Source organism: Nylanderia fulva, unplaced genomic scaffold (genome assembly GCF_048542155.1).
Source record: "Nylanderia fulva isolate GAGA-0341 unplaced genomic scaffold, ASM4854215v1 Scaffold24, whole genome shotgun sequence".
NCBI classification, from domain to species: Eukaryota; Metazoa; Arthropoda; class Insecta; order Hymenoptera; family Formicidae; genus Nylanderia; species Nylanderia fulva.
The window spans coordinates 301,067-323,098 of NW_028190304.1; the positions used below are offsets into that span (position 1 = coordinate 301,067).

The following is a 22,032-nucleotide window of genomic DNA, read 5'->3' on the forward strand; positions in this document are numbered from 1 at the left end:
CGCCTTAATCGCGAGTTACGTGATTTAGCAAAAAAAGGGTAACAATCGCGCGGTTAAAAGAAAAGCCCCAGAGTGTGTGTGCGTGGTCAGCTACTTTCCAATAAACGGGATCACGCGCGATTCTCCCGCGAGGCGGCGCGTAAATCACCTCTCGAGTCTCTCCTTCTCTTTCTCGCGCCATGCAATGCAGGTGCGCAACGTGGTGCAGCCGACAACAACGTGGCAGTTCGCTAATGCGATAGACGTGCCGGAGAAGGAGGACCTCTCTCCCCACCTATCGTTCCTTCTTCCTCATGTTAGGTGTACGTACGCGGGTGGGACTGGTTGGGTTGCATGAAGAGCGCGCGCGAGAACTCTTTTCCCTCTTCCTCGACGTTGTCGCAACGTCGTCGGACTAGAAAGTGGCAGCACGGGGTGCTGAGAGAGAGAGAGAGAGAGAAGGAAAGGAAAAAAAGGAGGAAATCTCTGTAGAGCTAATTCGCGTGCGAGATAACACGCCGACCGAGTGTGGTGGTGTGCGCTATCGTCGAAATGGTCTCCGTCGAGTCACGGAGGGAGTCGGTCAGGGCAGGGAAAGGCCACTGTCGACTTATGCTAGAGGGTAAGTAAGATGATCTTATCGTGCCCTCTCTCTCTCTCTCTCTGTCCCTTTCACCACATCCCACCTAAGTTGTCCTTCTCTCCCTCCCGTCTTAACTACCTTTACGCCCTCTCACCCCTGATGACAATATCGCGTGGCCAGTGAGATAACCGTTCATGTCATTCCTACATCGACTTCTCGGTCCGACCACGAGCGGCACAAACGTCCACGTAGGGACACTTTTATGTTGCACGAGAGCCGAGTACACGCTCGCGAGCCCCGATTGTCATCGGGGAAATCTTAGCGCGCGCGTCTCAGGTTTATACGTCGTCGATCGATGGAGGCACGAAAACCGGGGGCTTATTAAATTACGCGACACACGGGAGCCAGTGTGTCGATCTCGCTCCTAGTTACCCCCGATTACGCTTTCTTTTTCTTTCTGGGTTCGAAATTGCACGAGCATGATTTCGCTTAAAATATCATGACAGTCAAGATCGATCGCGCGATTGATTCGGCAGACAAGTGGCGAATAAATCGTATGCGAGTGTTCAAATCGTAGTAGTATTGCAACGTCACAAGATCTTTGTTTGCCGTTCTTTTTCAATGTGGCAAGGTGTTCCTAGCCCAGTTTTCCTAGCTCAAATTGCCACAAACGAGGAAAATGTTGACGAGTTTAAGTAGTCGGTGGTGGAATGACGTTGCGGGAAATAAGACTCGTAAAACAACACCGGACACGCGAGCTGCACCAAACGGTCGAGTCTCCCTTCTAACTCGAAGACACTCGTTTTTACAACACTGCTTGCGCCGTTCCCATTTAGTCAAATGTTTTTATCGTATATCAATTCAGCCTGAATTTAATATGTAGTAAAAATAAACAAGGGTAATATTTTCATTTAGAATTTAATATATATTAATGGAAGGGAAATTGAGAACCAAGTCTGTGTTCAAGATCTGTGCAAGAGAGAAAGATAGTGACTATTAATAGTCTGCAATGCGAACTGATGATTTTTCGATTATTATAGAGGAAGGTGTTATATATATTTAATTTTGTCAAATTAACAGTAGGTAGCCATTGCAATGATAACTGCAGATGCGCATTGTGGGTATCAACTGGAAATACTTCTTGGATACTACCCCTTGATAGACACAGACTGGTTTCACAAGAGACATAGACAATTCTCCTTGCATGTATATATGTTCCAAGTGTTTCTATTAGATATCTTAAGAAGACAATCGCCAATAACGATTAGTCAACGCATTCAAACCTAATATACCTAATTTACCTACCCTAATATACGTAATATTCTATTACAAACTTGATATGTAAAGAAGAACATTAGATAATATTGCGTATATTGTCAGGATTTATAAATAACTAGAGAACCACGCAGTATTGACGATCGCAATCCTCAATTGCAGTACAATTTTGTAATCCATTCAAACTTACACTCTCTCTAATTTTGCGACTTTTCCACGAAGCGTATTGTAAAAGCTATCGACGAATGATTGCGCTGTCTATTAATATTCCTGAAGACCCAAGGCGAAAGAGATACTCATTCGAGCGTAAGATAAAACGACGAGGATCGTCGTTTAACGATCCCTGCGACCTCATGCGTGGACACGCGTGCTCATCCGCCACGGTTCTCTTCGGCTCTTTTCTTTCTCTCCTCTGTTGTCCGTCCGCGTCGCCCTCGAGACTCGTTTCTTCATGGCCCTCGAGAGAGGCGTACCGGGAATCGGGCGAGATAAAGAGGGACTTCGGGATTTTAATAACCTCGTCAACAATAATGCACGCTGACACGACGCATTACGCGCATCCATTAGCGAGACGCGACGTGGCCGAAGCGTGTCATCGGCGCGTCGTCGCCGATGCTAATTCTCCGGCCATTATCGACACTATTATCGCTGCAGAAGCCAACGCGCAGAGGCTAACTTCTCCGCAGACTCGATCCCGGAGTGTGACATCTCTTTATGAGTCGCGACGCGACATGAAATAACGTCGGTTAAGTTCTTGCCGGCCAAGAAATTTCAGCCTTATTCCGTCTTCTCTCTTTTGTCTCTTTTACGTACATTTTTTCTTCCGTCCATCTTCAAGGAATCATGCGAAAGAAAGATTTGCGGATTCTAATCTTCCCTTAGATAAAAGAAAAAACTGATTATGGTTATTAATTTTTCTATTTTTATTTATAATTACAATGAAATATTATTTTATCATATGTTTTATTTTAAAATATATAAGTAATTCTACACATTTTCTGTTGTTTTTAGAGATGTAAGAGTTGAATCTCTATGTGTAAAGATAAATTGTTTTGCAAGTTTGCGAAAATTTACTTGTAGATTTACCAAGATGATGTAAAGCTGCCTTCGTTGCCGCTCACAGGCAATTTCACGACTCAATAGCGCAGAGTACAGCCCTTATTCAGGAGCCGCGCACATTAATTACTATCTAAAGCCAGCTTTAGACCAAATGTGTTTATTCCGCAAATACATCTCAAAATAAAATATTATTCAAAATTAAATTTATATATCCGTGCATGAAGATTTTCGAAACAAGATATTCGACACTTATCTGGCCAAAATGTAATTACATATATTTATAATCCTATATAATTAATGTATTTATTGATTGAATACAAATTTTGTTTTATTTTATAAAATATTTTTGAAGATATAAATTAAAATAAACTTAATATTATTTTTTTTTAAATCTATATTTTTGTTCACAAGAATCAGTCTTGCTCAGAGACTATTACCTTAGAACTTAATATCTTATACTCGACTCTATCCATTATTTAACAAAAAATTGCACAATGCTGGCAGATTTTACGTAACTCCACACAGTGACGGTTCCATTTTGCATCCATATTCTTTTATTTCTCCCTCCGTTTCTTTGCACAATCGTATCCGAACGTGAGATGTGGGATATCACCAAGCGCCGATTGGCAGAATTCACGAAGCAAATCGCGACGCCGAGCTTTAACGTTAGTGTATATTTGTCAAACAATCGACCGTTCTGGAAGGAAAAATCCCGATGCGGGAGAGGTGGAACGGATGTCTAAATAGATGATTAATTGTTTAATTGCGGAGTCGCGGGCAACAATAGTGCCTTATCGCTTAGTGCGTGTCCCCCATAGCAACACTTGCCCCTTATGTTGTTTGGATTAATGCTGTTCGAGGATATTGTGATTCAAATCTATCGAGGCAAACACGATCGTTTAGCATCTAAAACTATACAGGTTACAAGATTGCACACTTGTAAGATTAGCTATAGGAGAAAACATCGATTTAATCATCTTATTATCATCATAACATTGTACACTAATGTAAAATGCATCATCTCTATGTATCATATTTTGTACACAGTGAAGATATCAATAAATTGTATAATATTTGTAATTATTTTATTATTATACAATTTTATATATTTATTTTATTTTATAATTATTATATAATTATAATTATTTTAATAATTATATAATGTTTGTGTTATAAATGACAAAATTGACAAATGAAGAAATAAGCACACTGAAAAAAATTATTAAATATTTATTTCAACACTATCTAATAAATCATTTATTTGAAACAGATAAATTTTGAGAAGCATTTTCTTATATTTTTCACTTTAAATCAATATTATTAGTTTCAAATAAATGATTAATTAGGCAGTATTAAAATAAATGAATTGAATAAATTTTTTTCAATGTATATATAGATGACAATAGTTATATATTGTCATATGAAAAAGAGGAATAAGAAGGATATTTTCAGAAGATAAATTTTTCACACAAAATGTGTGAATAAATTCATGAAATTACACACATTGATAAATTAGACTGTGTACAGCACATTATTCGGAAATACTACCAGAAGATTGATTATGAACGTTTAGTGTTGAAAGCATGTATGATATACACATGTAGTAGATCCGGTTTGTGCATATTTGTCCGTCATGTCTGATTGGCTACATTTGTTTCTAACCCAACTGATTGCATTTCCCACCGGAAACGGTAAAACAAATGATAAACGGAGGCGAAACGAACGATTAATTGATGACTGGAAAAGGGAACCGAGAGATATAGAGATCTGCGAGAGAATATTGACAAACTTTTTAAAGAAGCGAGAAACTTTGAAAGAAAAACGTAAAAAAAGAGGAAGTGCAAGACGCTCGCGCAGAAATGATTGTTCCAAGTTTCTGTTATCGGATTTTGCATAACCGCACTCGGTTTTTCGAGGAAGCATTGTTGTTGATGTTTCCAGCTCGCGTCACTTGAATCGATCACGTCCGGCTCGCCAATGAGTGTTTGAGCTACTCTTTCAGAAGTGACGTCACATTAAATTAGAGTTTGATATCGATACCGAGTGCGCGAGATTTGACGAACCTTCAACAGACGGTTTATGTTTCGGCAACAGTTTCGCTTGCGTCAGCATTTAATTTTTTTATTCGAGATACTGGAATCTCCATTAAATCATATAATATTGACATTGATATAAAGTAAGGAAAATATCTAAGCTGTTTGATTATGAAATTAAATTCCTTATTTATTTACTCCTCAATTTTTTGCAAATATTATATTTATTAATTATATAATGATTATAATACAATTTTAATTAAATTTGCTCTCTCTTTCTATAGAAAAATGAACATCATGTAATTAAACGTATAAAAAAGTTAATATTATCTTGATTACTTTCTAGGAAAAGGTGTCAATAAATTTTTAGTCACGATCTATATAGGCATAATTCAAATAGATTCACAGTAATTCAAATATAGAACTTAAATGATAGAGTTTCTTCTTTAGAAATACTTTGTCAATTAGTAAATATTATCATTTTATTATACAATTCTTTGTGCGAGACATTTTTTTATTCGAACGACTTTCTTAATAAATAGAAAAGTTGGCGTATCGCGGTAACGAAATCCATTTTGAGAACGAAAAAAATGCATCATTATCTCATTATATATCGATTTTACGAGGCGATCGACTCTCGATCGGGCTATTCCCGTTAGTAGTTCGCTTAAGTATTATTAACACCAGATCGTGTCGTAAAACGTGAGTACACGAGCTGCCTGACGTGCCTGTCACACACGACACAACACGAGAACCGCGATAAACTATTTAGAAGCCTGCAATACGTACATACACATGCACACGTGCACACAAACGCGGTTGCCAATTAAAAGCCGCAACAGCGAAACGAAATGGGAGACAATCTGTGATCTGGCATGAGTGATATATTACGCGCAGTAATTCTTAATCATGCTGCATACTGTGGTTTTTTTAACCCAAACTCTCTTTTGCACGATGATAACACGTTTGAATTCATGTAACATTTTTTTGATTTCTCGAAAATATATAAAAGTTAGAGAGAAAGAGAACAATTTTCGATAGAAGAGTCCACAACCAAGCAAAATAGTGTTATTGAGAGTAGCAAAGATTTATTCTGTGCTTAATTAATGTTGCTATTAATTATGCTAATAAGAAAATACTGACTGTGTCTCTGTTTTATCGACAAATATTATTTTCATTTAACTATTTATTGGCTATACAGAATGAAAAGTCCTTTACTAGATTCGAAGTATTCATAATAACAAATTTGGGCTACTATATATGTACATAAAAAACACGAAGAAAAGCTGAATAATTACAATTTTCTTGTCGATCTTTTACATTAGATCAACCTAATCTAACCGATAAGAAAATTGTAAATATTTAATTTTCTTTTTTTCATATACACATATATAATGGTTCAAATTTGTTATTATGAATAGTTTCATTCTAGTAAAAAATTCTTCATTCTGTACATAGCTAATGAATAATTAAATAAAAATAATATTTATCGGTAAAGCGGACACGGTCAGCATCCCCTTAATTATTTCATGAGAGAGGCTCGCAATGATCGAACAATTCAGAGTTGGCAGATCGAAGCTTCAGTTTTTATTAGCTTTCCTCTCCGCCTCTCCAATCCGATTTATTTTTTCTTCCTCTCTCTGCTCTGCGGTCGCTTCGTCTTCGATACGTTCGTCGCATACGTCGATATAATACGCCGTAAAAGTTCGTCCGTTGTAATAGAAAAGGGGAAGATATCGCATGCCCGTGACCAATTGATCGGCCGATCAATTGTTCCATCGTCCACAGCCGCTGTTTGATGCTAGAGAGAGACCACTTCGAAGTAATTCTCTCTCGCGTGACCGTCATTGCATATGTTTCTACACGCAAAAATGCGGTAGGCAAATAGTTGAGATATCGCGTCACAATGTATACTGCAATGAATGTTGCGGTATTTATGTATAGAAAGATCTCTGCGCTGAAAAAAATTGTATTCTTGAAGGAAGATTCGAGAACTGTCACAAAATCCTACTTGACAGATATTCTTAAGTGTTTTATTTTTTCTAGAAATAAAATATTCTTTTCGCAAAAGTTATGCGAATCGTTCATTTGGTGTTATATTTTGTCAAATTATTGCAGCAATATATATAGCGAGTAGTGTTGCAATTTACAGTGCAGTGTTTGTAACTGAATCTTTCTTTAGTTTATTAGTATTTAGAATAAGATATTCTACTGTTAAAATAAATGGAAAATTCTAAAAATATAAGAACACAATTTTTTCAATACTCCTATTAAACACGACTGTCAAATGATTTAAAGACCAATAAAACGTTTCACAAATTTTAGAAGCTTGCAAAATTTCACTTAAATTAACTGATAATAGGTCGTAATATTAAACTTAGAAGAACCAGTTATCGATCAGTGATTGGGAGACCAAAGTTTTCTTTTGAAGAATTAATCACCGATTAATTGCTGACCATTTCTTTTTATAATTGATCAACATGCGTCAATTTAGTTAAATCCATTCCCCATTTATCAGGACGTATACGTCATAAAGATGGGAAAAAGGAGTATGCCAAATTGGGAAAAATTTGTGGTACAAAACCAATCGTCATGAAACTTGATACTCCTTTCAAATGTATTAGACATTTGGCACATTTTTAAGACATATGCGAGCGATTATATCGCAAATGAAGATATCCTCAATTGAGCCCGTCTATAAGGAGCAGCGTAAGAAGACAGTAAGAAGAAAAAGAAAAAAAAGGTGGAATTCGCAGTAGCTAGAATCTCCCTCGGAACGAGAATGGACTGACCTACCTTAGGATCATCCGATCTATTCATACATCTCATTCAAGTTGTGCTCTCTCTCAGGATGCGAGACAAAAGCGGCGATGAAACAGAACTCCCACCCTTCTTATACTCCTCCCACGTATTCCGTGCGTTGTGTTTCTTTGGCTTTGTCTCCTCTCGGATACGACTTCCGGTGCCGCGCGGTTAGATGCGACTCTCAATGGGATGATGATGCGTCTTTCAAATCCACCGCAGTAGGTGGATTCCGCGATTATTCCTGCGGCCTGACGAATAAAATAAAGAGATAAGGGTATATCTCTCTTCCTTTTTCCGGTTTCTCAGTTTCACGAGTTTCCCGCTTGTCTCCCGAGCACAATGCACATCAAAAGGGATGTTCAAACGAGACGAATGTCAAATTTATAATACACGTGTCATTTTTTGACATGTGTAATACGTGTATAATTTTTTACTGTTAATTGAAAAAATAAAAAGAGAGAAATTATTTTTGGAAATGTAGATTTACACTTTGAGCAAGAGATAATTCTGTTTATATGGACTTTGTGAAAAGTGTAGTGCATTTCTCTCTACTTGTCACTTGTCGAACCTAGCGCCCTAAGAGCGGGAGAAAGCCGAGGTTAATAATAAATTCCGCGCAGCAACATGCCAGAAATAAATACGTATCAATGGTTCATGTTCACTCTTGAGGCGGATTCTCAATATTTCTCCATGTCATTGTTTTCGTTCTACGTTTTGAGAAAATATATATCAGTATATCCACATTCGTCGAAAATTTGCACCGCCGCGGCATTCATGATACAACAATAAATTAACGCCGACACGGACGGAATCTTTTGTACGCCGAGCTGCGATGCTGCATTGTTAACCAGCGCACAAAGGGAGATCGATTTGCACTTTTGTCGGACACGCTCGTGCGCGCGCGTTGACGTATCCAATATTTACTTCCTTCCCAAAATTTCATTTCTCCAACGCCGAGGGAATAGCGTCGATTTAAATTTTCGACGGATATACATCTCTTTAGTGTCAAGTGTTAAACTTGGAATAAAGTTTGCGATAAATGATCTTAAAAAGTATCAGCAAAAGCTGTCACTTAGTGTAACTTTGCAAAATACAATTTAAAAAAGTATTAGGTATAGTTGTCATAATATATTATCATTTTTATTACCAACTATATACAAGGTTATAATTATTATGTATAAGATTATTATTCAACGTCATAGTACAGTAATAATTATAAAAATAGGAACGTCAATTGTAACACTGGTCAACAAAACAACAGTTTTGTTTGACGTTCCTATTTTTATAATTATTACTGTACCATGACGTTGCCAAAGATGTTTAAACGAATTTAAGGTATTTTTGGGGATGCTGAATTCAAAATTGACAGTTTTGCCAAATTGGCTCTCGTTTTTGAAATAATGAGTTTGGAAAAAAAAAATAAAAAATGCAAAAATATAATGGTCAGACGTTTATTCTCAAATCATATGGAAACTGTCAAATCATACAAAAATATATATCTGAAATACCATATTCGAAATCAGTAACACAAAAAATTTACCCTAAAATTGATCTAATATAATTGATAATAAAATCAGTATAATTATGTTAACCAGCATAATTATTTTACCATGCAATTATGGCGCAAGCCAATGTCACACACTTTTCTCTCAGTGCACGTTTGCGAAAAATTGTTACAGAAAATATTGCGGGAAAAAATGCAAATATCTTTTATGTCGAGACTATATGGTAATGGAGGCGGGACTTTCTTGCAACGAAGAGGTGGAATATGGCGAGAGGAGACGAGCACCAGAGAGTGACTAGACAAGACAGAAGAAAGCATGGAAATATCGACGTTTCTGGTGCGCCAGCGCGAGGACCGCCTACTCTTCTTCTATTCCTTGCCTCTGTCCTCGCTGGGTGACATATGACGGACAATGACACGTTTCGCGACGCCGCAATCGAAAATTCGCGCCGCGCGGTCGATCTCTCGTCGACGGCCAATGGGCCAATCGCGTCGCTGATCTGCCTCGAGCGGCAGTTGTAAGACTGATGGGCGACAACACAACGCCGTTATCGACAAAATTTTATATTCTCGCACAGTCGTATATAGCTTCTGCCGAAAGTATCGCTCGGCGATTCGAAAGCAAAAGATATCAGACAGTTTTTGACCCAGTCGCGATTAATTAATTAATTAATGTTTCCATGAAATAACATTTCTAGACTCGATATTGCTCGTAAGAATAATAATTGTACTCTTCCATATCGGAATTTTAATGATCGCGATAAGCGAAATGACACTAGCTCACAGTCCAAAATTATTTTAAACCAAACAATGTGTTTATTATAGATTTTGTGAATTTTCTATAAGAAATACTTTCTATGGTTCAAAATAATGAAAAAAAAGAACTGTAAACTAGCGTAATTTGTACGAGTTCTTGGCGTAATTGATGCAATTGAAAGCAATCATACAAGAATTATTACAGTGCTTCCTCTTTAATCATAATAATCACGTTAAACAGGAACTAATTGCAGAGTTATATCGATGTAAAAAATTAAAAATGCATCATATTATACATAGTATTTGTTAAAAAGAAATAAAACCTGTCCAATAACCGCGGGTGGTATCTCGCCAGAGTCTCGACTTGGCTAAGATACAAGCTCATTTTGCAACGACGACGAAGTCTTGAAAATGAGTTTTATATAGTGCCCCCTCATGCCATGGTATATATGCTTTTATTGCCTCGTTAAATAAGTTCCGCGGAAAGACTCGTAATGTCTTCCGTTCTAGTACAGCAGTTTCCAGGAGCGCGATGGAATCGAGTTTCATTTCTGATTCCCTTTATCGATCGCGAGGATTCACAAACAAAGCTGCATTGTATCGCTAAATTGACAATTCTTTATTTTTACAATAATTTTTTAATTATCTCGAATGATTTTTTTGAAACTAACCTATGCAAAAAATTGATTCAATTTATTATTCTCTCTAATATTACATTTACGAAATAATATAAAATAATAATGAAATAGATGTTAACACATAATGAAAAAACATATAATTATTTTTTTACATCTTATTGTAATGTGTAAATTGAAGAAAAAAATGTTAATTTGATGTAACTTGCTGAAGATGATCCAGACGTTCGGAACATCCGAAACATTCAAAAATTAGAGTAGGAAGGTTTTAAACAAATAAGATTGCGTTTTATTTCCGCGCTCTCATTTGCTTATCTTTCTCCTGATTTTACATATTTTAAATCAGAGCCTTGTGTTGTACATTATGAGAAAAAAATATTTTACTTATGTAACAGAAAATATATTTTACATTGAGAAATTTTAGATTTTTACATATAGTAGGAGAAAAAAGATTAAATATGAAAAGCGCAAAGTATATCGATCGAGAAAATAAAATTGTTTAAAAAACGAAAAATATTATTAAAAAATATATAACAATCATTCTTTACCCAATGAAAAAAATGTGCCAATACATTGTGTACGGCGCATCCATTTACGTGAAAAAATTTAAAAATTGATATATATATTCCGTTTTAAATGCTCCTTCGTCAAACAATTTTTAACAGTAATTACAATCTCGTCGCATACATTTTTGTCCATCCGTATTCCTCAGTGTGTAATTAAAATTATAAAGCTCTATACGCGCGCGCGAGGTGGTAAATATATGTATATATATCTAAATAAATTATGTTCGAGTACAGTGTGCGACTCAAAATAAAATATTATAATATAAAATTACATTGTTTTTATTTTCATTTTCCTTTTTGCATTTCCATCAAATCTTTATGGTTTAAAAAAATCACAGATTAATTTATCCCATGCATTGTATTTTAAAATATCTATAACTCAGAGGGTTTTATAGAAAAACAAATAAATAAATCATATTTTGAGAATATAAGAGATTCTATATATAAAAAATTTTTAATCTTATTGTCTTAATAATTAAATTCAAAGAAAATGCATATTTGTATATTGTTTTATTAAATCACTTTTAAATACCTACAGGGTTACGTACCAAAATTTGCTTCTTGGGGTAGCTTTTGATCAACCAATTAATAGAAACTTTTTGCTTCTCTCGCTTTAATAGATCCAACGAAGATCTACCCCAAGGAGTAAATTTCGAGACGCAGCCCCGAATGTATAATTCACGTGTAATCGACACGTTGTCAACAATGATGAATGAGAAAAGTCCCTACTCACCCTGTGCCAGTCTCCTTGCCACCGGCTTGGATCTCATCGCTGTACGACGGGTGGCGGACGCGAAACCAAAACACTAACCGTAAGAACGTCGCTGACGGTCCACCGAGCCATGCGAGTTTACGTGCACCGGTTTATTATCCTGTCGATCAGAGTTCACACTGTCCACCCCCTTCTCACCCCCTTTCGATCGGCAGGTTTGTTGTGGCCTCACCGCGCACTCACCACGCTCGGAGTATCACCCCACAACGTACGATAGGGGGGACACTCATACCGGACACCCCACGACACCCGAAAGGGGTTAAGAAAATTGGACCCGAGTCCTCCTCCGACGGTGAAGAGAGCGATATGGTGAGGTCGATCGGTCTCCGTCCGGCTGGGATCCTGACGCACGTCGGATCTGTCCTCCGACACGGCGCGGAGGAGGCTTCTCCTGTCCTTCGCGTCCTCTCCTCCTTCTCCACCATCCCCTTTCGGCTTCTTTCCCTCTCTCTCGCGGCGGAGAACGAACCCCTCCCCCTCCCCTCGCGAGTCCTCCACCTACTCTTCCTCCCTCCGTTCTCCCTCGCTTACGCCACCTCCTGCTCTTCCACCCTCTTTTGCCTCCTCTTCATGTCGCTACCACTACCAGTGTCCGCGACGACGACGACGACGATGAGGATGACGACGACGACGACGACGACGACGACGATTCCTCCTCCACCGCTTTCTCCTGCCCTGCCCCACCTGCGAAGTCGACCTGGTGGCTTCCCCACCACGTAGGCGACCCGGCTCCGCTGTCCACCAATGATCAGCGGCTGTCTCTCCTCCGCGGTGCACACGGCGGCTCTTTTACGGCGACCTCTCGCCTCTCTTCGCTCCTCCGGGCTTCTGCTTCTGTCCTACCTGCGTCTCTCTGTCGGTAGGTTATACATTTCTCAGAGCTGACGGAAGACGCCCCGATTTCTCGTATATCTCGCGGCTGTCAATACCTAGGATGAGGTGCTCTCGATCGATATTTCTCGCGCAAAACTTGGCCTAGCCTCTCCCATTCATGCTTGCCGATAATTGCCTTGATTTCCCTCCTGGAATTCTCCTTCAGCTTTTGGACATGAATGAAAACGTAACTTGTTATATGGAATCGATGGTATTATGTTTAGACGTTTGAATTAGTAGCGTGATTGTACTTTGGAGTTTCATCCGAAACTCTAAAGATAATAAGAATAGTAGCCTGGAGATCTTTTCTTCAATTTGCTCAATTGTTAGGCGCGATTTAATGGATATCAGATTAATTTGTGTGGATATTCATAGACATTGCGTATATATCGATAGACAAGTTGATCTTGATAGTATAGGGAGATATTATCATTAGCTTGATTTTCCTCCTGAAGCTCCCCTTCAAGTTTGGACATGAATAAAGATGTAATTTGTTAGGAATCGATGGTATTGCTTAGACGTTTGAATTAGTAGCGTGATTGTACTTTGAAGTTTCATTCGAAACTCTAAAGATAAAAAGAATAGTAGCCTGGAGATCTTTTCTTCAATTTGCTCAATTGTTAGGTGCGATCTAATTGATATCAGATTAATTTGTGTAGATATTCATAGACATTACGTATATATCGATAGACAAGTTGATCTTGATAGTATAGGGAGATATTATCATAGGCTTGATTTCCCTCCTAAAACTCCCCTTCAAGTTTGGACACATGAATGAAGATGTAACTTGTTATAGGAATCGATGGTATTGCTTAGACATTTAATTAGTAGCGTGATTCTACTCTGGAGTTTCAGCCGAAACCCTGAAGAGGAAAAGAATAGTAGCCTTTTCTTCAATCTGCTGAATTGTTAAATGCGATCTGATCGATATCAGATTAATTCGTGAAGATATTCATAGATATTGCGTGTAGTCATTAATAGACAGGTTGATAGTATAGGGAGGTATTATCATTATAAACTTTTTCCCCTAAAGTACTGTTTAAAGTATTATATATCATTGCTCGATTTCACTTCAATGTCCGTGTAGTGTCCAATTTCGTTGCATCTCTTCTTACGTCTGCTCGAGCGACAGCATCCGTTCAGGGAACAGGTGTTCGCTCTCTCATTTGCTGACGATGCTGATTACCGATCGCCTTCGTGTCCAGCCGCTATCGCCGCTGCCGATTGCTGACGTGTAGTCTGTACTGGCTCCCGAAGTATTCACCACGTGCACAGATTATAAACATTCTTGTTCGCTAAAGCTCTATATCGTAGTCAATATATTCGTGTCTCGAACTGCTACGTCCGACGAATCTCATCGACAATTCGGTGATTCGCGGTGGATCGTAATTGTTGTTTTATATTTTCGTAAGTTTTGTTGAAAAGATCTCCCTCTCACCACGTATGATATAATTGGGACAAAGTATATTCATGACAATGAATTATATCAAGCAGTTTTTTATATATTAAATTCTTTTATATAGAGAAAATGTTCATCAATTTTCATATTTCTTTGTATAATTTATTTATAAAAACTGTGTTGAATAAATTTATAAATGTGCAATTTTGCAAATTAATCAAGTTACTATATTAATTTTGCATCACATATAATTTAATCAACAATCATCGATCTTATTTATGTAAGCAAATAAGATGCTTCAGTGGTGACATGACACTTACAGAACCAAGAAATCGTATTAATCTTGATGTTGTATTTAAGATAGGAAATTAAAGTATAAAATGTGGAAATAAAATGTGAAACATTTTGTTATTTTCTTACATATAATTCTTCACGGTCCACGGAGTTAGTCTTGCAGTTGTTACATAATTTACACGTGGTTGCACATATAAGGGTTGCCACGTTGTCTGCGAACACGTGGCAGCGGTATCGATTGATATTCCAGTCGATGCCCGAAAACGTTGTATTGTAACCTCGTCTATGGTCGCGCGAAAACGCGAAACACTGCTTGCATATATATATAATTTACGGCGCGCGCGTGTTAATTCACCCTCTCGAGCGAATCGCGTTTATCGCTGTCGTCCCGATGTCATCTGACGTCATCGGTTAAAGCGACATTATTCATCAATCTGCACGTTCGAATAGGCAGAAAAGGTCGGAGAAAACCAACCGACGCGCGACGACGTCGAACCTCGAACGGGCAACTCGCTTCACGTCAGCACTTCGACTTTGCATTTCTGGGTGCGTTTGCTCGACTAAGCGTCCCTCCTCTCCGTCTTCGTCGCACCTGAACGCGACCTCCGACCCCACGAACGCTCTTGTTCGGCGCGAAACGCGCCCGCGCACCCTTTTGGGCGCAGCTCCGCCCTGCTCCTTCGTCCTTTCGGACCCAGGATCGGCTGCTTCTCTCATCCCATTTTTTTGTACCCTTTCCTTCCGTTTAATCCCATCAGTTTGGTGGAGATTCAAAAATTTGTTCCAATGAATCAGGACTCATTTTCATTTAAGAAAGGTATCTTTGTTTAGACTTATCTTCGAAAACAGTCATTTATAGCATAGAATTTTATTGTATAAATTTACATGCTGAAACAATTTCATTGCAAGAATTTTCCATTTATTTTTAGTATACTTTCTTTTAAAATAGATGTCAAAAGGATTCTCTTCGTTTAGACTTATCTTCGAAAACAGTCATTTATAGCATAGAATTTTATTGTATAAATTTACATGCTGAAAAAATTTCATTGCAAGAATTTTTCATTTATTTTTAGTATACTTCTTTTAAAATAGATGCCAAAAGGATTCTCTTATCTTAAGATCCTAAACGCCGTCTTCCTTTATCGATGAAACATTATTTTTGCGCACTCTTTTTTTATTGGTCGAACAGAATAATTAATGCTTTTCCACGATTAAAGTACATATAGAAACGAAGCGTGAATCTACCGATTTTATGTCAAAAATAAAAAAATTTCTTAAATTAAAAAATTAACTTTATTCATTCTTTTAATAAACTATATAAAATAATTTCAACTAGTAACAAACACTATACTGTACTGTAAATGCATTATATAATTATGTATTTTTTATAGGTTTTTTATAGAATAGAGTCCTTTTATTACTTTTATATTTTTTTAACATATCGAGTTCTCTTTTTGGAAATCATGTAGGTATCATTTTCAAATAAGGAACCGTATATATAATCTATTAAAAAATTCTTTTATACAATAACGTAGAATTTATGGATGATTGATATAAATGTAAGCTATAATCACACAAGTACATTGAAACGATATTAATAAGTCTGTGTTTCCATAAAATACGAATTATTATCTGTCATGTCAATTTTCATATTTACGAGTACTTGAATTTGCGGCGAAAATGGCGCTGAATTTTGCCGACAAGAACACCGAGAATAACCAAAACGTGCCAGCTGCCGTGGTTTTCCGTTATAATTACGCGCCGTATGAGCCTCTCGAATCGTAAGGACTCGTTATTTTAACGAGAACTGGCCGCCAGCGACTTGCTGTCGACTTACTTCGGTTCGCCACCGCGAGCGCTTGGTTCCGCGAGTAGAATCTCGCGTGGCGCAGAAATATATATCGGACCGTCCGCGCCTGGTTTATTTTCATCCTGGAAAATCGTAAAAGACCCGCCGCGTCATTGAAGAAACGACGAATACGAAACGTACTCGCTTCCAGGAGTTACGGTTATCGCCACGACTCGTTGCTACCAGATCAAAGGATCCAATCGAGATTCTATTTCCGCACGCGAGATTCTACCGGAAGAATTATGAACAAGATGGCGCGTGAATCGGAATTTTTTCTGCCCGATATATGCGCGCGAAAATTTTCGATCGAACGCGTGTTATTCGAACAACTGACAACAGCATTTCTAATAAACTATAATAGGAGATTGATGTATCTTTTAACCTAAATGCCAGAGGTTAGTGAAGTGCTTATATGCCAGAAGACTTGAACAAGTCAGCCGCTGCGAAGAAACGCAGCTTCCATCCAGCGTAGAATCAGAAGCGAGACAAATGATATTTATTACGTGTGGTTGGACTCGCTTCTTTAGATCCTTGATCGGTGATTCGCGACGGATTAATCGAGGCCACCCGCTCGAATCGCCGATCGTATATATTGTGATTCATTTAACGAGTCATAAATTTCCGCTCCTCTTAAATTTAAAATTGCATAGAATTTATTCCCTTAAATTACACATATAAAAAGAGAGGATCACATATTTATATTTATACATTAAAGCAAGAATATTATTTTTGGAACCTCTCAATTCGACGGGCCATTTTTGTAGAATTTTTTATTAAAAGAAGAATACCGATCCATAGTTTTCGAGATATCGATTTTTAAAAGCAGCAAAAGAACAGCCCCTGCATCCCTATTCAAAAAAATTCTCACCTAATAACCCGACAAATTCATCTTTGGTTAAATTAAAATTAGATTTGTTAGATTAAAAATTCGATGGAAATTCCTATGAAAAGAACCTTATCCTATCAAAAATTTTGAAATCTCAATATATTAAAAAAGAATTACAATTTTGAATTATCAAGTTCTCAAAAATTATTAATTGGTAGCACACATTGTAGTTTGCACTTATAAAATTTAAGAGTCCCAAAAATAATTTTTCCTCCTCCTCCATTAAAATAATGAGAGTGGAACATATAGAACTCGCGAGCAAAATAAAAAAATTCCTTTTTCGAGAGTTCCTTTATAAACAACAAATTAATCTCAAATTATAACTACAGCAATAATATTGTCGATTATCTACGAAAATAAACTTACATCACTTTTAAAATAAGCGAGCGACTCATATAATTTCCTTGTCGTTAAATAAAACACGTTCAACCGATGAGATGATCAGAGATCATCGGTTGATCGAAATGATACCCAATAGGATATTTTTCCTCCAATTCGTCATCCATTCTCTTGCATCGCACAGCCGTCGAAGTCGACCATTTCGCATACTCTCATTCAGCTTGCGCGCTCTTCCTTCTGCAACATCATTTTTCTCCTCCACCCCCATAATCCGCTTCGCCTTCTCTCTTCCTCGCGTCGCCTCTCGTGGGGTCACCTCTTTCCTCCGCTCTTTGTTTCCCGGTGCACGTGCTCCACCCGCGCTCGCGCACGGCTAAAAAACACGGCCGTCAGGAAAAGAGACAGAGAGCGAGCGAGAGAGAGAGAGAGGGCGAAAAAAATGTAAAAAAAACAAAGGGGAAAAATGAGAGAGGGTGGACCAGGTGGGAGGAGGATATGTGTGACTTCATAAAGCATCCATATTCAAATGGATATAGTATTACGTGTGCGTGCTGGTTGCGTTATGCATTCGCAACGACGAGAGGCAGGTGTGAGTCGTTGGTGTTGGTGAGGGTCAGCTCACACGCGTATATATATACGTATATCTGCGTGCACATTCTATGCGCGAATTGAATATACGTCTGTCAGTGGCGTAGAAGTAAGCCTCCGCTGATAGACATGTAAGCAACGCGTAATAGTGATAAATGTGTATTTTTCAAGAATGGATAAGGGTAGAAAAGTAACACAATACGTTGTAACTTGATTACTTTTATTATAAATATAATAATATATTAAATATTCTACGTGCAATTTAATATTTGGAGATAAATAGATTGCATGGCAAGTTGCAGTAAAGCGTTTTGTTGAATGTGTGAGCGCTTTTGATATCGGATGTATAATAGGGGGAGAGTTTTGAAAAAGAATTTCCTTCCGATTTGACATCTTATATTTTGCATTTTTTTTTTCAAGATTTTCCCATATATTTTGAAGATTCCGATTAAAATGTTTAAATAAGTATATATAATAACAATGAATTATTCCATTTTTATACCAAATACGATTTTTTCTATCTAGACTTGAACCGGAAATTTGCATCATTTTTTTGATTTGATTAAATTAAATAAACTTGGTGTATTTTCTATCGACTTTCTCCCGCATTTAATTTCTATGACACTTGATATAAAGCACGCAAATATTAATTATAAGATAAAAATTGGATAATCCAGAGCTTCAACAAAAATTAAATATCAACCAATTGGGTTGTTGTAAATCTCTACCTAATTAAAAGGTACGTTTTGAATACTCTGCTTAAGTAATTAAAATATTGAATAAAAATTAGAAAAGAATTTTGAGGAATATTAAAAAAACGAATAAAATTTGGATTTTCTCATTATTAAAATATTTTACTTATGATTTGATTTTTTATAGATCTCTCAACAATTCATGACTTGTTGGAAAAATGTGACTATAGATTCCGATTAGATTCCGAAACTTTTTCAATACTCAATCTAATTTGCTATATATTTGTACTATTGCAGAACAGTTTTGTGAAACGAAAGATTTGTCGAGACGTGATATGCGGCCCTGCCGCGCTGTGTACTCAGTATATTCAATTAATCTCCCTCCTGACGAGCCCTCCCAGGCGTGGACTTTACGACCTTCATGCCGAAGAAAGGACTCGAAGAGCGCACTGCGATCCGAGCACGGCTTTATGTCACGTTTGACGCACAAAAGATAGCCGTACATGTGTGCATTAATCGTAAAAACACATGTAGATCGTGCATGTAATTGGAGCTCTCCCGATAATAAAATCTTATTTCTCCGATAATTCACGTAAAATATATTTTATGACGAAGGCTGGCTATATAACACTTTTAATTATCAAGATACCCCATCATTCATGCATCAATTCTAATTTCGCGTAAAGAGACTATCGGGATATTTCGATGCGGAAGAAGCGTATGATTCGATTTTGGTCAAGGACCATATCCGTATGGGAGGGCCAGTTTTCGAAGCGGTTCCCCGTACAACCGTTCGCGATCTCGAATATTATCGTGAGAGAAAGAAGAAAAAAGGCAAGAGAGAAAGATTCGATTTCTCTTCCACGCGAAGGAGCGAGATCGGCGATGGCAGAGGGAAAGTGCCGTTAACGGATGACGTATATTAGGGATACTCTGGTCGAGTAGGGTACCCAAGGATCCAGGACCCTCCCTGTCCTTTAGCTGGCTATAAAAACCACTCGCCTTCCTTCTCGACCCTTACCTAAAAGGCCAATCCGCCCTACCGCCCTTATCGATCCGCGCGTTCGGTTACTTTCTTTGAGAGACTTGCGGACTCTTTCCCTTTTTTTTTCTTTCTTCTTTTTACCAAACCTCTCATCAATCCACCTCCTATCCCGCAACTTATCTTTTTGACCGATGTAAACGTTATTCCTCTAAGATATATGCTTCAATAGTTCGACGTAACAATTTTTATGTAACATGTAATTATATATGTTTTAATTCTCTTGAAGCCATACATTCTAACTATGTACAGACTCTATATTATTTACTCGCCGATACACTTGCTGTGTAATGAATGTTATATTTTTTTTTTCTCAAGTTCATTTTCCTTCGTTATTAATTGATAATATGCAATCTCCTGCTGTCCATCCTCGTATCGACTTTGCATAAAATTTCCTAGCTATTGAACATTCTTTTAAATAGGATTTTGTATTACACGTGCAGACAAAGTGGCACTTTGTGTGCGTGTTTTCTGTGCGGAAAGCGGCCGATTTCCCACGCCGCCATCTATCGGCGACGCGATAAGTGAATAAGCCGCATTCAAAGCCATTGCCTACGGCTGAGCCGTGTTCAAAGTCATTGCCCACGACTAAAGCCGTGGACAATGACTTTGAACACGGTTATTCCCGCACCGTGCTGCCGCAAGATGGCGGCGTGCGATCGGCCACCTCGCGCACAGAAAACGCGCACAAAGCCACTTTGCCTGCACTTGTAATACAAAATAGTATGTGTATCACATGCGGATTGACAATTGTTCACTCGTGTGGGGTGGTCCATCTCCCGCACTCGTGACCAATTGTCAACTTTCCGCACTTGATACACAATATACTATTATAGTATACAGTTCTTTTATTTACAGACTACACTTTCTTCACTCTATTACTCTACGAAGATTACTCAAGACTTCACAATACCTCTCGTAATCTCGCGCTGTCCATCCTTGTACGACTTTGTATGAAATTTCCTAGCTGTTGACCATGCTTGGGAATTTTTAAGGTCTACTCGCGCCAATAATCGCCAAGCGTAACTACATCGGAAAACGTTCAAATATTTATCCCAATGTTCGCAACAGAGATATTTATCGACAAACGTGCGCATATATAACGACGTGTATGGCCGCACCGGTTACCGAAAATTTGCGCTCCCTTAACAATGCTTAATGCGCCGTTAGTACAGTATTAACGGGAGAATAATACCGTCGTGCGGCTAGCATAAACGCGATTATCCGGAAAGCATCTATGAATAAGAAGAATGAGCTTTTACTCTCTTAACGTGTATTAACATAAGAGAGCTTGATGTAGAGGCTCGATGTAATATTTTCTTTCTTTCTTTCTTTTTTATTCTAGTGCGTGTGATACGGCTATGCTGATTGTCGTCGGGATAATAATCGGAGGAAGATGAATTAGATCGCATTTACCTGCAATAATCGCTCAGGAAGCGAGGAATGACTTTTGTGTTTAATCTCATTCTAGAGTTATCGTAAATATATGTTTGTGTGCGTGTCTGTGTAATGAGAAGAAGATCGTATCATTTGTATACAAGTTTAATTTTATACTCTGTGAATTCTGCGATTATATAAGTTTCAACTGATGACTTCTTCTAATTTTCTTTTCTCTAGCAAGAGAAATCATCAACACGCGAGAAACGCGCGCATCTTGAGCACTTGATAAATTATTGAAAACAAACAAATAAGTGTGTTTTTGATGCGCGACAAATTTTATAAAGAACAATAATTATAAATTGTAATGTATATAATAAAAATGGAAAAAATCTATCGATTCGGAATGAACGAAAAATACATATATATATAACCTAGAGATACCATAGGGTTAATGATCCCACGAACTAATAAATCCAAACTTTTATTATTAGATGCGAGCGTTCCTATTACGAGGAACATATAAATGCGAGCGAGTTGCACGTCGTGCAAGCTGCATATTTTCCATCAACGATGGCAGCGCGAGAAGCAAGACAAGAGGGGGGAAGGAGGAAGGGAGGGAGGGGGAGGGAGCGCAAGGGCGGATAGAGAGAGAAAGAGAGCGAAACATGTCGTGCAGCCTATATCTAAGACGGTCGCATGTCATATCAGCAGTCATCGGACTGG

General features: G+C 37.8%; 1 protein-coding gene across 1 annotated transcript in view; it reads right to left on the reverse strand.

Moving 5' to 3' along the window:
- Positions 1-12,372, reverse strand: part of LOC114934309 (transcription factor hamlet) — a 101,348-nt gene extending 88,976 nt beyond the window's left edge. Inside the window, exon 1 of the mRNA XM_029306989.2 lies at positions 11,929-12,372. Within this exon, the coding sequence (XP_029162822.1) occupies positions 11,929-11,965 (37 nt within the window). The 5' untranslated portion in view covers positions 11,966-12,372. The remainder of the gene's footprint in view (positions 1-11,928) is intronic.
- Positions 12,373-22,032: the final 9,660 nt, after the last annotated feature.